The 14,800-nt window shown below is 42.0% G+C and overlaps 2 protein-coding genes across 2 annotated transcripts in view; one reads left to right on the top strand and one right to left on the bottom strand.

Annotated features, from left to right (window-relative positions):
- Nucleotides 1-6,650, bottom strand: part of b4galt5 (UDP-Gal:betaGlcNAc beta 1,4- galactosyltransferase, polypeptide 5) — a 44,181-nt gene extending 37,531 nt beyond the window's left edge. The window contains exon 1 of the mRNA XM_019868429.1: nt 5,919-6,650. Within this exon, the coding sequence (XP_019723988.1) occupies nt 5,919-6,024 (106 nt within the window). The 5' untranslated portion in view covers nt 6,025-6,650. The remainder of the gene's footprint in view (nt 1-5,918) is intronic.
- Nucleotides 6,651-7,210: 560 nt separating this feature from the next.
- slc9a8 (solute carrier family 9 member 8) overlaps nt 7,211-14,800 on the top strand; it is a 24,294-nt gene continuing 16,704 nt past the window's right edge. The window contains exons 1-3 of the mRNA XM_019868423.1: nt 7,211-7,560; nt 9,505-9,686; nt 11,876-11,956. Of these exons, the coding sequence (XP_019723982.1) occupies nt 7,325-7,560; nt 9,505-9,686; nt 11,876-11,956 (499 nt within the window). The 5' untranslated portion in view covers nt 7,211-7,324. The remainder of the gene's footprint in view (nt 7,561-9,504; nt 9,687-11,875; nt 11,957-14,800) is intronic.

Here is a 14,800-nt window from a genome sequence, read left to right as displayed (position 1 = left end):
GGTCGATATAGATATCGCCATATCGATATCGCCATATCGATATCGCCATATCGATATCAGCCCCGGTATCGGTATCGCGATATCATTATCGGCCCCGGTGGCTGGGGGGGGCTGGACTGAAGGACAGCACAGAGGGACTCATCCTGGCTGCTCAGGAGCAGGCCCTGAGCACCAGAGCCATTGAGGCCCAGATATACCACACCAGACAAGACCCAAGGTGTAGGTTGTGCAAAGAGGCACCTGAGACGACCCAACACATAACTGCAGGGTGTAAGATGCTGGCACGGAAAGCCTACATGGAACGCCATAACCAGGTGGCTGGCATAGTCTACCGAAACATCTGTGCGGCGTATGGACTGCAAACCCCAAGGTCAAAATGGGAAACACCTCCGAAGGTGGTGGAGAATGACCAAGCGAAGATCCTGTGGGACTTCCAGATCCAGACTGACAAGATGGTAATGGCGCATCATAGATAAAGGGCAGAGGAAAGCCGTTGTAGTGGATGTAGCGGTCCCAAGTGATGGAAACATCAGAAAGAAGGAACACGAGAAACTCGAGAAATACCAAGGGCTCAGAGAGGAGCTGGAGAGAGCCTGGAAGGTAAAGGTGACAGTCGTGCCTGTGGTGGTCGGAGAACTCGGGGCAGTGACCCCCAAACCTGATGAGTGGTTGCAACAGATCCCGGGAACAACATCGGACATCTCAGTCCAGAAATGTGCAGTGCTGGGAACAGCAAAGATACTGCGCAGAACCCTCAACCTTCCTGGCCTCTGGTAGAGGACCCGAGCTGAATGGGGGACGGACACCACCCGAGGGGTGAGACGAGCATTTTTTTTATTTTTATATGTATGGGCTCCAGCACCCCCGCGACTCTAGTGAGGATCAAGCGGTTCGGAAGATGAATGAATGAATGAATGTATGTATATCAATACATATATACATAAATGCAGGAACATTTCTACAACAGCAGATAAACAGATTCAGATGAGCACAACTACACACTGCCTTTCAACGGAGAGATCAGCCTAGTCTCCAGAGACAAAAGGGAGCCACCTGGCCTGTCTCCTCTGCTCCGCTTCCCCCGGATGTGAAGGTGTGTGTGCATGCATCTGTGTTCAAACCTATAAATAGAATTTGTGTCTTCCCTGGCTTTTCGCACCAATGGGATTCTCTCATGTTATAATGGGGAAAAAAAAAAAAACAGCTGCAATCGGGTCCAGCTGTGGTCTGCATCCTCACCCTGCATCAGTCAGCATCCACGCTCTGGGTTACCATAGAGGTGGCGGCCTGAGTGTATGAGAGTGTGTGGCAGCAGACAAATAGGGAAAGACAGGGGCAGCCCGTGAAAGGGGGGAGACAATTGACCTAAGCTGTGAAAGTGGGGCATTCTGCACTGAAGCCACCTGACGAACACAGGAAGCAGTGCTCATGTTTGTTGGAATCAACTCCCTCTTGTACAAACCTTAGGGAAGCAAATATCTTTTTCTTGGCTGCATCCCTCCCCTTGTCCTCTTTACATGTTTACCCATTTACTATGACTTACTTTGCAATGTCCCCTGACACACAATAAGAAATCGGTCCTTCTCCAATTTTTCACATCATATTACTCCAAAATTAAAAGAGCACAGATCTACCAGATGGGCAAAATTTGATCGCATGGACAGTACTGTCTCATGCTGCAGAACAATCCAAAATACAATTATTCTGTCATGTCTGGTGTGAAAATGTAAATTAACAAGAAGTATTAAGTATTTTTTAAAGGAATCTTTGTCACAGAAGGAGCAAGATTTGGACACAGAAGCACAGGAGTTGAAAAGTAAAAGTCTTTATCTATGAAAATACAATGATACTGCAGAGAGTAGCGCTGGATGCAGAAGAGACGGAAGAGAGTTGACCCTCTGACTGGGAGATAGACCGATGTACTGACATGTCACTGAGTAATCCGAGTTTATATACTGGAAGGCATCAAGCCTTTGACATAATAAAGGTAACATCATAAAGGTGCATAGCAACTGATACATCAGTGAACAACCAGTCACAACAATGTGCTTGCAAATCCATTTACGTGTATGGATGGGTGGATAAAATGCTTGATATTGAAACATTGTGTGGTTTGACTCCCAATTGCAATTTTGTTACAGCCCATTTTACACGACATTACAAGAACAAATGTGACTTCTAATGTGAATGGTCCATGAAGTTACATGCATGTGCTCCTCTTATTTTATGTTGCGAGGGAAGAAATTTCATCTGTGCTGTATGTACATTTGACAATAAAGTTGTATTCAATTCAATTCAATGTGCACACAACACGACTTCAATGTGGCACAGTTTTAATGTCTGTAAATACGGCCCGTGTGTAGGGGCACATCTCATTGTTCTATTTGCAACTTCCTAGTTTCTCCCTCCTTGCTTCTATTTATATGCTAGCTCCTCCCACCACTAATTCCATCGAGGAGACGAGACTGACAGACGAGTGAGGTGGGAGGATGTAGTTATGTTTTGGGGAAATGAGAACATCGCTCCTTGATGATGTCATTTCATAGTGACAACTACTAAAGATGACATCACATGATTGGCACGTGTGACAAATGAACCCTCTGTATGGCTGAATTATTACTATTACAAGAAATGTCCACTTCATGCTTTGTTTCAAGTGGAATTAAATTTAAGTCAAACATAATCAACACTACTCTTGTAGGTTCAAAGATGATCAGAGCACGCTGTTTTGCGCCTTCATTGGCAACATGTTGACAACACCCCCATTTTATTGTCTGGAAAATACTGGCACTAAAATTGTAGACTTTCACCCCTTGTCTTTTGTACAACAAGAGGTGAGCTTACAACTGCGAGGTGGCATTGAATTCAAACATGCTTACTTCCGAGTTTGAAAAATAGCCACCAAAATAAGTCATATTTCATAAGAAATTAGATCGCCAAAGTGCCAAAGGTAATGTCTAATCATATCAATGCCAATAATTTAGTTCAAAAAGTTTCAAATAGAATGATACAGAATCAGTTTGTAGCATGTGTTAATGACGTCAAATACACTGATGGCGAGATCACTATTTCAGTGGCTCAGCCATCAACATCTCTGAGCCCGACACACTCATACTGATCATTGGAGACTGACCTTGCTCCTCTCTCTCCTCAGCTTCACAGCATGTGGAACAAGAGGGCATAAAATCCAGCACCTCCTGTGTGTGAAATAACAATTTAAAGGGAGCTCTATTATATTTTAATTAGAACATATTTTATTTTGTTATTCATCATTGTATTATCATTATTTTAATTATGAGACGATGTACATTAAAGCAGGTATAGAAGCAAGACTTTTCACATTTTGCAAATACTAAAAACTCTGATATCTGATGTCTGAGACAGAATTCTTCTGTTTTTGCGAATGGGTCTGAGGCAATGAGGGCCTGGCAGGAAATGTGTGCCTCACAAAGACATTCTTCTGATGGTACAGTAAATTGAACGCTAATGTTGTGCTATGGTTTAAAATGCTTCTCTTAGGTAGTCTAGAACCATTTACTGATGATGACCACAGAGTCAGAAAGAAACCTCACCAAATGATCAAGAGTAAGCCTTGCCAGTTGCCACCTTCAGCCTAAAGTAAAATGATGATGTTGCTTTCAAGCAACTCCCTCAAAACCTCAGCTCATTTGCCCGATGGAGCTCGGCCTGGCACCATTGGTGAAAAAAAAAGTAGCTTTTAGTAATAGCTGGACAAGCAGTATTGCACCTGGTTACCATTTATAATTAATCCTATGGTGCTGCTAGTCTTCGTTCAGTTCTGCTCTAACCCCGAGTACTCCATGTGACCATTTCATTCCTGGACCTAACACGCAAGAGGATGGAATTGGCCATGGATATACAAATTACACAAGATATTACTGTCACTATTGTGCCTTGCATATGAGAATAGATTCAATTTTGACTTTTGTTATCCAAAGCAGGTAAAAAGCAAGAATGGATCAATCGCCATTTTGATGAGTAAGAGAGAAATGTTTTCCTTAGTCTTCACTATGGAAGAAATTGTAGTTTAATCAAACATATTCAGCATTACAACATCACTCTCGGCTCCAACAATGATAGTATCTTAAAGACCCTGTAATGTGAATTTGGAGATTTGTTTCTAAATACATTTACACGTTTGAAGATAATTGATGACTACATAGTATTGAATTGTGGAGATATAGTGTCCAAGTGTTTTTCCCGTTTCCGTGTTCCTGATTTATTTTAGGTATGGCTAAAACAGGTGCCCAGTGACAGACTTGTTGACCAGCAAGAGTCCCAGTCCCTCACTGTATAACAACTTGGCCGCCGTCGTTCACATCAGCAGTTATCTGGCGCAATTCCGAGTTACTATGACTAAGTCCATTTCTACCACGAGCTAGATGTGTTTACATCACCCCAAAAGCATCTTTGCAGAATGCTACAATTTACAGAATGGCTCAGTGTTATGATTCAAATTTAACAGCAATGAGGTGATGTCGCAGGTGGGCTCACTGCCTATCCACTAACCGAGAGGTGCCCCTGAAGTCTGTTTGTTGGCTTGTAAGCTAGCGCCTCTTGTCATGGCATGGAAAGCCCCGAGAAGACCTGGTGGCATATATTCCAGCTAACAGGCACTTTAAGCAGACAGATGTTCACAACTAAATCATGTCGGTATGTGTATTCATTAGAAAGTTGCTCTGGACAAAATAGTGTTGATATCTCAACAGGTCACACTTTCAAAATTCAGTGAACGCACCCACAGTGTTTGAGAGAGGACACATCTGTAAAGTTTTTTTTTTTTTTTAATGGATTCTGAAACCTCAATTAATATAACCATTTTTTTTTAATCAGTCAAATTTGGCAGGGTTGCTGACAACACTTTTTTTCCAAGGTGTGTCATATTTTAAATAAATGCATTTCCACTTTGCAGGGACTTTACGTTTCACATTTTCAAATCTGTTTGAACGTTTGGTCACCATCAAGCTTTGTTTGCAGGTTCATTTAGAATGAATGACACCCAACTAAAGCAGCCCGGCTTTAGTAAGAGTGCCTTGTTCTGCCAGCACAACAGGATATCCAACCGATGCTGACTCAAGCAGTAAATGGAAAAAGCCTCTCACATGTACATTGTACTTTTCTAGTGTTTATGCTACTGGTATTTTGTGGAAGCATTATAGATGAGAAGTTACACAGAAAGGTCAAGTGAACCAAAAGGTTTTAGTGTATGAGTGTGATATATTCATCTGTCCTTTGAGCTTCTACAGCCTTGCATCTGGGATAATAATCCTCCAACAGCAACTGGGATCGGCTCTTCATATCTCAGACGATAAGTTCTGGACCATGCCCGAAGATTAGAGAGCTTCATCAAAGGGATGGGTGAGATGCAGTTATTGGAAGAGATTTGGCTGACACTGGTGTTTCCACACATATTGGTTGCCTGAATCACTTGGCTGTCAGTAAACTCTTTGTGAAATTAGTTAGAGAAACATAATTTAGGCCCGTGAGTCACGGTGTAACCTTTCGCACACCAATAAGCAGTGAGTTGCAGTTGGTGTTTGCCTAATACACACATGGTCGAATTGGACTGTTTAGTGGGCCTCACAATTGAAGCCAAAAGCATTTTTAAGCTGTGTAACCATTGTAGTTAGGCCTGCTAACTTGAGCCAGATTACAGTAGCCAGTAGTTCTATTAATCACAGTGAGCTATGCATTGTGATACTTTATCATTATCATCATTATCATAATGGAATTGAGCTCCATCCAGTTGGGAATCATCATCGTCGAGAGATTGGGAACTGAAGAGGCTCAGCCCATATAGGCGCATGTCTCCACTCCCAACGGCTGTCACACATGACTTAACCAGCCGATCTCACACAACAAGATAATGACATATAAAAACAATTAATGTGACTTACCGATACCAGGTGCGGAGTAGATGAAATACAGTGCCGAGGTTGAAAGCGAAAAAAGGAATAAAAGTCCAAGGTATGACCTTCTCCGGAAACGCAAATGTGTCGGCATTATACAGGCAGCAAGAAGCACACGGTGGCACGTTCGTGTTATCTATACACAGCCAGCAGACAGAGCGGTTTCGATGTGTCCAGGTGCTGGAAGGTTCGGACAGCGGTAGGCTTTTAACGATCCGAGCGGTGTGGTAGTGTCGCTGTCTGCGGCAGCGTCGAGGCAGCAGGCGACCAAGAGCTCACGTCGATTTCCTCGGCAGGTTGACAAGAGCGGTCCTCCGGTAATCAGTCCAGTCATACGAATTCCATTCCTGGCATGGGGTGGCTTCGGCTCTAATGGCGGCTAAAGTCCGGGGTGGAAATCATAAAATCACACATACACATCAAACGCAAGCACTCTCACACACACACGCACGCACACAACAACAACGGGCTTTAGCGGTGACAGAGCGAAGCAACCCGGCGGCCTTGTCGTTTTTCAGTGCTGGGCCATCATTTGTCACGATGTACGTCGCTGATGGAACTCGGACGCGCCTGATCTTTCCCTTCCAGCCTGTCTGCCTTGCCTGCTTTTTCTTGCTTGCCGTGCCGTGATGAGTGTTTCCCGCAGGAAAATGAGCAGCGGCACCTCAGTGGGCGTAGACGCCGTGCACCACTGCAACGTGCCTTTCCACAGTACACGGAGGAGAGGGTGGGGTGGTGCGGGTCTGGTATCTGGTGGCGTGTATTCGCATTGAAACAGACACGCGAATTATTATTTTTTCATTTTTCGTCATTGCCTTCGGGGACGTACGACGTCATCTATGAGCGAACGGGGCTCTAGAGTTAATTATGAAAGCAAACCGCCAAATGCGAAGACTGTATCGTGAAACACCACATCGTTTTGCTTCACGACTTTCTTTTGCGAAAAGCCTCCAATTTCCTCTCCATTTGGTAGCAGGGTTCTTAAGTGCCGATACCTGCCTCCATAAAGCATCACTTTGTTGCATTTACATTTGGAAGGCATCTGACAACTGGCGCCGTTGCAATGGCTTTTGGGAAATTGCGTCTGTTTACTCAAAACTACCACGTGAAACATCAATTTTATTGGTTTAAAAAAAAACTCATAACCACTTAAGTTCACCCTCAATTAATATACAAAGACACGAATACCATATTTTAAGAGCGAAGCGCAAATTAAACTACATTGTTCTGTATTTGCTGCGCATGCGTGTATACGTAGAACTACTACTCCCAGAAACATATACTCCGGAAGTTAAATTATACCGTTAAAACGGGTATGGCGTCGTCGACATGGAAGTGCTCGACTTTTTAAGCACAAACGTTCGTTTTCTTGTTTGGACTGATGTTTTGACATAATGGCAAATACTAGAGTTTACGTTCTGTTGTTGGTATTAGTTTTGTTTCTTTACCCGTGCTTGTCAGTACGAACAGAGACAGTAAAGACTTTGCATGTGTTCCAGCGAGATAACGAGGGAAGAGACGCTTTCCATAAGGATTATGCTCTTTCTGACAACCGGCTTTCATCAACCAAACATGACACTGAAGAGGCTCGCGATTTACTTGAGCGATCCGAAGACATAGCGACTGTCAGGTTTGAGCTTATGGTTTTAATTTAAGTCCTTTGTGGAGAAGCCTATAGCTCTCAATATGTTGCTAAGGAAAAAAAAACAATACCGGATGGACGAAACCACTCGAAGGCTACGTATGTGTGTCATTGTTGGATGTAATTTTTGGGCTAAAATATGTGCCACCAGAAACTGAATCTGAATAATTTCTATTTGAATTTAAATCACTAAACTTGAAAAACTGAATCTGAATACACGAAATGAATTTGCATTGTTTATTTGAATCTGTTATGAATTCATACAGAATTTGAATTCTTCAACATTTCTATTCTGTATATTTTCCCCATACAGTGTTACAAATACAAATTCAAATTGATAACCAATCACAAATCCGATCAGAAGGCGGACCAATTTATCCAGATTCTTTCAGTGATTTATTTACTGTCAAGTCCATCTCCACTTTTCACCTGGTATTGGGACTGGCCCAGCCCACGACTGGACAAAATGTGCGTATAATTGACGCCCATTGAAATGCAACGTTTTCCTCTTTTGGGGTGGCTCATTTCTTGAAACAGAAATGACATTCTTAAAACTACCACCTCTCATTTGGCCAAACAGCATTGTAGCGTTGCACAACAGTACAGCTCATTAGCAAACTCTCACGTATCTCCCAAACCTGTTCACACACACTTCAAAACAAGATCTTTTTCCCATATCTGGAGTAAGTACCATCAAAACAGCAAAGATCATTGTCAATTGCTTTGCCTTCTCTGTATTCACTTCATGGTTTTGCCCAAAATTATCTGGATGTTTATGGATCACCCGCAAAAGTTTATAGCTCTCCCAAAACAGGTTACCCATGTGTCAAAACTAAATTCCTTTCTCTAGTCAGTGCCTCCAAAATGTATCATCTCTTTGGCATTGTGTAAGCAATGCAAGTCAAACTACTTGGATCAGTGGTGGCCAACCCACGGCTCGTGAGCCACATGCGGCTCTTTGGCTGGTTCAATGCGGCTCTCGGGCTTTCACACGACAGTTGTCGAAAACGCCTTGGGGATGGCGCACAGAACTTACTACGTCAGCCTATCATCAATCCCGTTACTTGATAGACATAGAGGGCAACCAATCAGATGACTGAATCACTGCTCATGCGCAGACAACGGCGCTAAGTGCTAAGCTAGTCAGCGAATTACCTGTGTTTTTAAGGCAGGGGTGCCCAATACGTCGATCGCAATCGACCAAGAGCCAACAGACTGGTCCCAAGTCAACCGCGAGCGGTGGGAGTAGAAAATGGGGGGAAAAAAAAGATTTGTGTGTTTGTGTCTTTAGGTTTCATCTATGTTTGGGCGCTCCGGCTGTTGCTCATGGTGGCGTGCATGCATATGTGCGCGATTGCATAGTCGTTTGTGTGTGTGCGTGCGTGTGCGTGTGCGTGTGTGTGTGTGTGCGTGTTCATATGCTTGCACGTGGGAGGTTGGTCGCTCCAAAAGTCGATCTTTGGGCAAAAAAGTGTGTGTGTGCGTGCATATGTGCGCGCGCGTGTATATGTGTGGCTCTTTGCAGTAGCACAGTAAAAAAATTGGCTCCTAGTCTCTGACTGGTTGTCCACCCCTGACTTAGATGGTATATCACCCTAGCAGAGGTCTGGATTTGTTTTTTGTTTTTTTCTTTCTTTTTTCAAATGGAGTCAGACATTACTAGTTATGTTGGATTGGCGAAACAGTCATGTGACACAAGTCTGTCTCACCTCTCAAAATAGAGTGCACAAGCAGTAATAAATACCTGTGGATAAAAATATAAGTAGCAATCAAAATGTAGCTCAGTGCAACATAGTAGAAGTACTGTCTCTGCTTAACAAAAATCCTCAAGGAAATGGAGAAAGTATGTTTCGAGTAAAATTTTGAAGAAATGTTTCTTGAGTAAAACTAGCTTCACCCGCCACTCAAACTGTTCTGCCTTTTTCCTTGTAGCAAGACTAATGACACAGACAACCGCGCAAATGAGTCCATCCACTTCACATCATCATCAACCAAGCCAACAATGCCAGCGCCCCCAAATCCCAAGGCCATTCTGCCCGTGCAAACGGGCGTCCAGGCTCAAGAAGAAGAGCAGTCCAACGGGTTGACCATTTTCTTCAGCCTTCTCGTGATTGGTAGGTTGCCTTGCATTGTGTTCATCTCCATAAGCAACAACGGAGACCAAACAGGATGTTGGGTACCTACATGCAGCATACAGGGTCAAAAAGATTATGGAATCCAGTTTGTCATGGATATTATGATCTCTGAAATGTACAAATTCAATTGTATGCACTTCATAGATTGGTCATTGGTAAGTAATGATTTGATTGAGAAATTGGTCTTGGCCCTAATATGTGTTTACATTTTTATACGTTACATTACATTATCTAATGTAATATACCATCGACATGCTAACAGGAAATGAGTACAGTATCGACTTGGGTCATGATAGTCTTTCAAATAACGAATATTCGCAGGCAAACTTTTTTTTTTTTTGCACATGACATGGCACAACCCATGAGGTCCATTAATTAGCCCAGTAAATCCAAGGACTTGTGAAAATAACATAAGATAAAATAAGTATGATAAAGAGATAATTCACAGCTTCAATTGTGCAAAAATGCAAGGTGTCAAAAGTGTGGATCTCGCAGCATGAGTTTGAATTTTACAAATTCACGATGTCATTTTGTACTTGACAAAAACAATAAGGTGTTCACGAATAGTGTTCGACGTGCAAACGTAAATGGGCTTTTTAGTCGTTGAAAAAAAAAATACAAAGTTTTGAAATCAATAATAATTGTTTTGTTAATCGTGATTTAAATCTCAATCAAAATGATCGTGATTTTTTTTTTCTTCTTTCCATTAATCGTCTAGCCTTATTACATTGCTGCTACAGGTTCCGGCTTCCTTCCGAGTTCACAGTCAGTCTTGTGGAAGATTCCTTAAAAAGGGTACGCAATACTGAGTAATTTCTTAAGCTGTGTCAATCGTGTATAAATGTGCAAGCCATTGTCGTGTTTGGGTTTGACATCATCGTGTGAATGAGGTAATGCCATATTCAACAAGAAAGTTGCGTTTGGCTTTAAGGTTGAAAGACACAAGATTTTTATAAGACGTAACTTTAATACATTTTTCAGTTAGTCTCTACAGTTGCATGATTTCATATAATTTCCTGTGGCATGGGGAGCAGAAGGATTTTTCTCTATGAGCACCTGCCAAACAGATGGATTGTCTGTGCTGGACAAGACGACCAGGTGTTCTGCAAGCGCCATAGAATATCTTCCAGCAACCCTGGTTGAGCTGAAAAAAAAGAAATATATATCACTGAAGCGATATGCACGACCACTCCACATTATACTGAGTATGAACAAAAAAAAAAGGCAGCGATGTTTATTCAAATCACGGCATGCATTCATTGTCTGGAATTCCCCTCGATACCACATGATGAAATCATGTGACTTTAGCTCCTAAGTGTGACATATTGCAGTTAGGGGTTTTAACTCAATGGTTTTTTTTTGTGTGTTTTTTTTGTTTTTGTGGACACCCTTTATACTGAAGTATCAGTGTACATACAGTTTATTGTTTTGACATTACCACAGTGTGTAGTTTTAATTTTAAACCATCTGCACATTGTTATTGACTATGATCTTGGGCTAATAGACATTTTTCAGTACCATCATAGAGAACTCTTTTATTGGGGTCAATTTAATGTATCTAACCCCTTATTAAGAATGAGTGTTTTTGAGTCCACACAACTACATGCCGTTGTCATGTGTACATGCAGCTAAGAAACTTGATTGGATCTGTTCCACTTGCATTGACAATAAAGACTGCATTATGCATTTTAACGGCCTTTATGGACAACTCCACTTCATACAAAAATGTTTTCGAGCCCATCTTCTATACTACACCACGTTGTTTCATGCAGGATTACACATCAGTCTGTGTTCATGTACGGCGTGTTCTTTTGGGTGCTCAAAGCAAACCATTGCAGCACTGAGCTTTTTCAGTCTACTGTAATGCCTTCAAGCACAGGTAAAGAGTGCAGGATATGCATTAGGTTGTGGCCGCCCTGTGAGTGGCGAATCCGGACGCGCAACAACTTCTCCCTCTTGGCAAATATCACGTGACCAGTTTGAAATGCCCAGGATTCTAATTGATCAAATGTCAACCACCTGGTCCCGATTGGTGAATTGATGACGTCAAACCTGCTGACTAATGTTTATTTCATACATATAATTGAGCCAGATAATGTTTTTCCCCATCTCTGTGAGGAGCATCTTAGGACTCAATCTGTGCTCTTTGTTCATTCTTGTTACCCCAGGTATTTGCATCATCTTGGTTCATCTGCTTATCAAGTTCAAGCTACATTTTCTTCCAGAGAGTGTTGCTGTTGTGTCCCTTGGTGAGTTTCATTTGTCAAAATATTTTCCTAATTGTCTTGTTTTCAACTCCATTTATTTTTTAAGGTGAAAAACACAATGCGCCACTTGGCAAAGCCACACAAACCTAAATTTGCTGGTAAACATAGAAGGTGGATGGGGATTGAGTTTGCAGCTAATTTCCGACAGGAACTGAAGGGGACTAGAGCAGAGCTGAAAGAGAGTACATGCACTATTAAGACCTTCACTAAGTTTTAGTAAGTTCTCTAAAGCAAAAAGTGTTGTCAGGTGCGTTGTGCTACCTCTAAGTCCAATCGGCCTCTGGATAATTTTGGTAAGTTGCACGCCCTCAAACTCAGGGACGTAGCTGTATCGGCCCCAAACGTCTTTTCTTTTTTGTCCCCACCACCCCCCTCAATTGCATTGAGATGTCGGAGTGTTTGGAGCAGGACTCTGCTGAGGAGAGATAACAATGTGCGAACAAATCAGGGAGACACCGCTCTTCCTTCCTTATCTCTTCTCTCTCATCCACTAATTCTCGCCATCCCAATCCATCAAACATGCCTGTAGATCTGTAACTCTCTAGTTTGATGCTTACACTTATTCGTTTCCCTTTTATCTTGTTCTTCCAGTGCCCTCTTACAGATCTTTGTCAGGGTCTGCACTGGGTCATGAACCTTCTTTGCCAATGTGGCCACACAGGATAAAACTCTCCTAGCTACACTTAAGAGTAGTAGTGAGTTAAGAGATCCCGTTTATGTTTTGCCGCTGTCTTGTTTATTGCCCTCTACTAATGTGCACATGGAAAAGACATTATGTAGGCAGACTTTAAGGCTTACTGTATTTGTAGTGGAAGAAATGGGCCAAGTCATCATCAGTAAGGGAACCGTTGATCGGTTGCCTCAGCTCCCCCTGCATTTCAGCCCCGCCTCCAAAAACATTATATGTTACGTTACATTGTATGACTTTTTGTTGCGTTGCGACCAAAATAGGATAGAGCCTTCGGCAAGGCGCTTGTTCCTTTTTACAACAAACACTGCTGTTTTATCCACAGGTAATTCTGAAATTATAAATATGGTCACGTAATGCTATGAAAGGCAATCTATGCGTATCGTCCACATATACTTGACAGCAGACACGGAAATGGATTCCTTGCGTGTATGCTGTCTCGGCAACAGCGGCTTCGTGTGTCCCTCGCTCACTCGCTTCCTCCGCAAGATGATTGCCATCTGCTGCTTTGGACTGTCGATCAATGCCAAATTTGGAAGGAGTATTGTGTTTCGCGGGCGGCCCGGTATCGAGTGGTTAGCACGTTGACTTCACAGTGGAGAGGTACCGGGTTCAATTCCGGCTCCGGCCTCCCTGTGGAGTTTGCATGTTCTCCCCGGGCCTGCGTGGGATTTCTCCGGTTCCTCCAGTTTCCTCCCACATTCCCATGGCAGGCGGGTTGAACACTTCAAATTGTCCCTAGGTGTGAGTGTGAGCGCGAATGCTTATTCGTCTCCGTGTGCCCTGCGATTGGCTGGCAAATGGCTCGGGGTGTCTCCCGCCTACTGCCAGAAGACACCTTGGATAGGCTCCAGCACCCCCCGTGACCCTAGTGAAAATAAAGCGGTTCGGAAAATGAATGAATGAATGAATGAATGAATGAATAATGTGTTTCGCCGAAATGAGATTTACATGCAGCACAAAAGTCTGGCAAGGTCACGTGACTGATCTTGTCCTTTCGATATTAATATCTTGAATGTTCATATTTCGATTTTGATGCGATAAACATCAAGTTGCAATGGCTTACAAACATATATATATAGATATATAGATCTATATATATATATAGATCTATATATATATATATATATAGATATATAGATCTATATATATATAGATATATATATAGAGTATGTGCATGCGGTGACCGAATACAGTGTGGCTCAAACAACATAAAATTTTGTTTTATTCAAAATCAGGATGACCCCAGGCCCAAGTGAGTGCTATATGACAAAGTTCGGAGCAATGAGGACATAAAACCAAATACTTGGGACGAAGCAGTGGATTATTACTTTTTTTTAACAAGAATGAACATTTCCACCATTGATTCCTGTAGTACACCCATGGCCAAAGCGTATGAAGCTTTAAAATATTAACGTATTAATTTTTCTACTGTCCTTACATTTAACAGCAGTGTTATTGTTGAAACAGTACAAAATGTTACATTGGTTGAAACATTTTTAATCCAGTACAGAATATGTTTTACTTTCATCTATGGCACATTTTTCCCTTTGCCGAGTAGAGTACAGTTGAATTTAATTTAAATTCATTTGCTTAAGAAAGTTGTATCTTAAATATACTGTTCAGGAATAAAACATCTGCTCTGTTTTTGAGGTTGTAATGGTGTAAAAAGTTTGAGAAACCATTGCCCAAAGTTAAAGGGCAGAAACAATGATTCATTTAGATTAAATAATTTATACAGAAAAATGGGAAGAAAAAATAGGAAGTATCACGTTAAAATTAATTATTTTATTCAATAAGGACTCGAGCGAGAATTGTTTCTTTTCAGATTTATTTGTGAATGCATCTTGGATAGAAGAAAAAAATAGTAGTCATCTTTACTGAAATATTAAATTGCAGCATGTACACATTCAGAGTTCCCAGGACAAATTTCCATGAACACTTGCGTTCAAAGATATGGTACCAGAAGAGTCTCTGTGTAACTCCAGAATACAGCCATGTAACAGTTGCATATGTACATACATTCATCGGTTGCGAGAAAATATCTGTGTATACACACACACACACACACACACACACACACACACACACACACACACACACACACACAAACACGCGATCTCATGATGACAGAACGC

The sequence above is a fragment of the Hippocampus comes genome, unplaced genomic scaffold (genome assembly GCF_001891065.2).
Source record: "Hippocampus comes isolate QL1 unplaced genomic scaffold, H_comes_QL1_v1.1 scaffold41, whole genome shotgun sequence".
NCBI lineage: Eukaryota > Metazoa > Chordata > Actinopteri > Syngnathiformes > Syngnathidae > Hippocampus > Hippocampus comes.
Note: the sequence above shows the minus strand (reverse complement) of the source record. Positions and strands in the feature narration are given on the sequence as shown.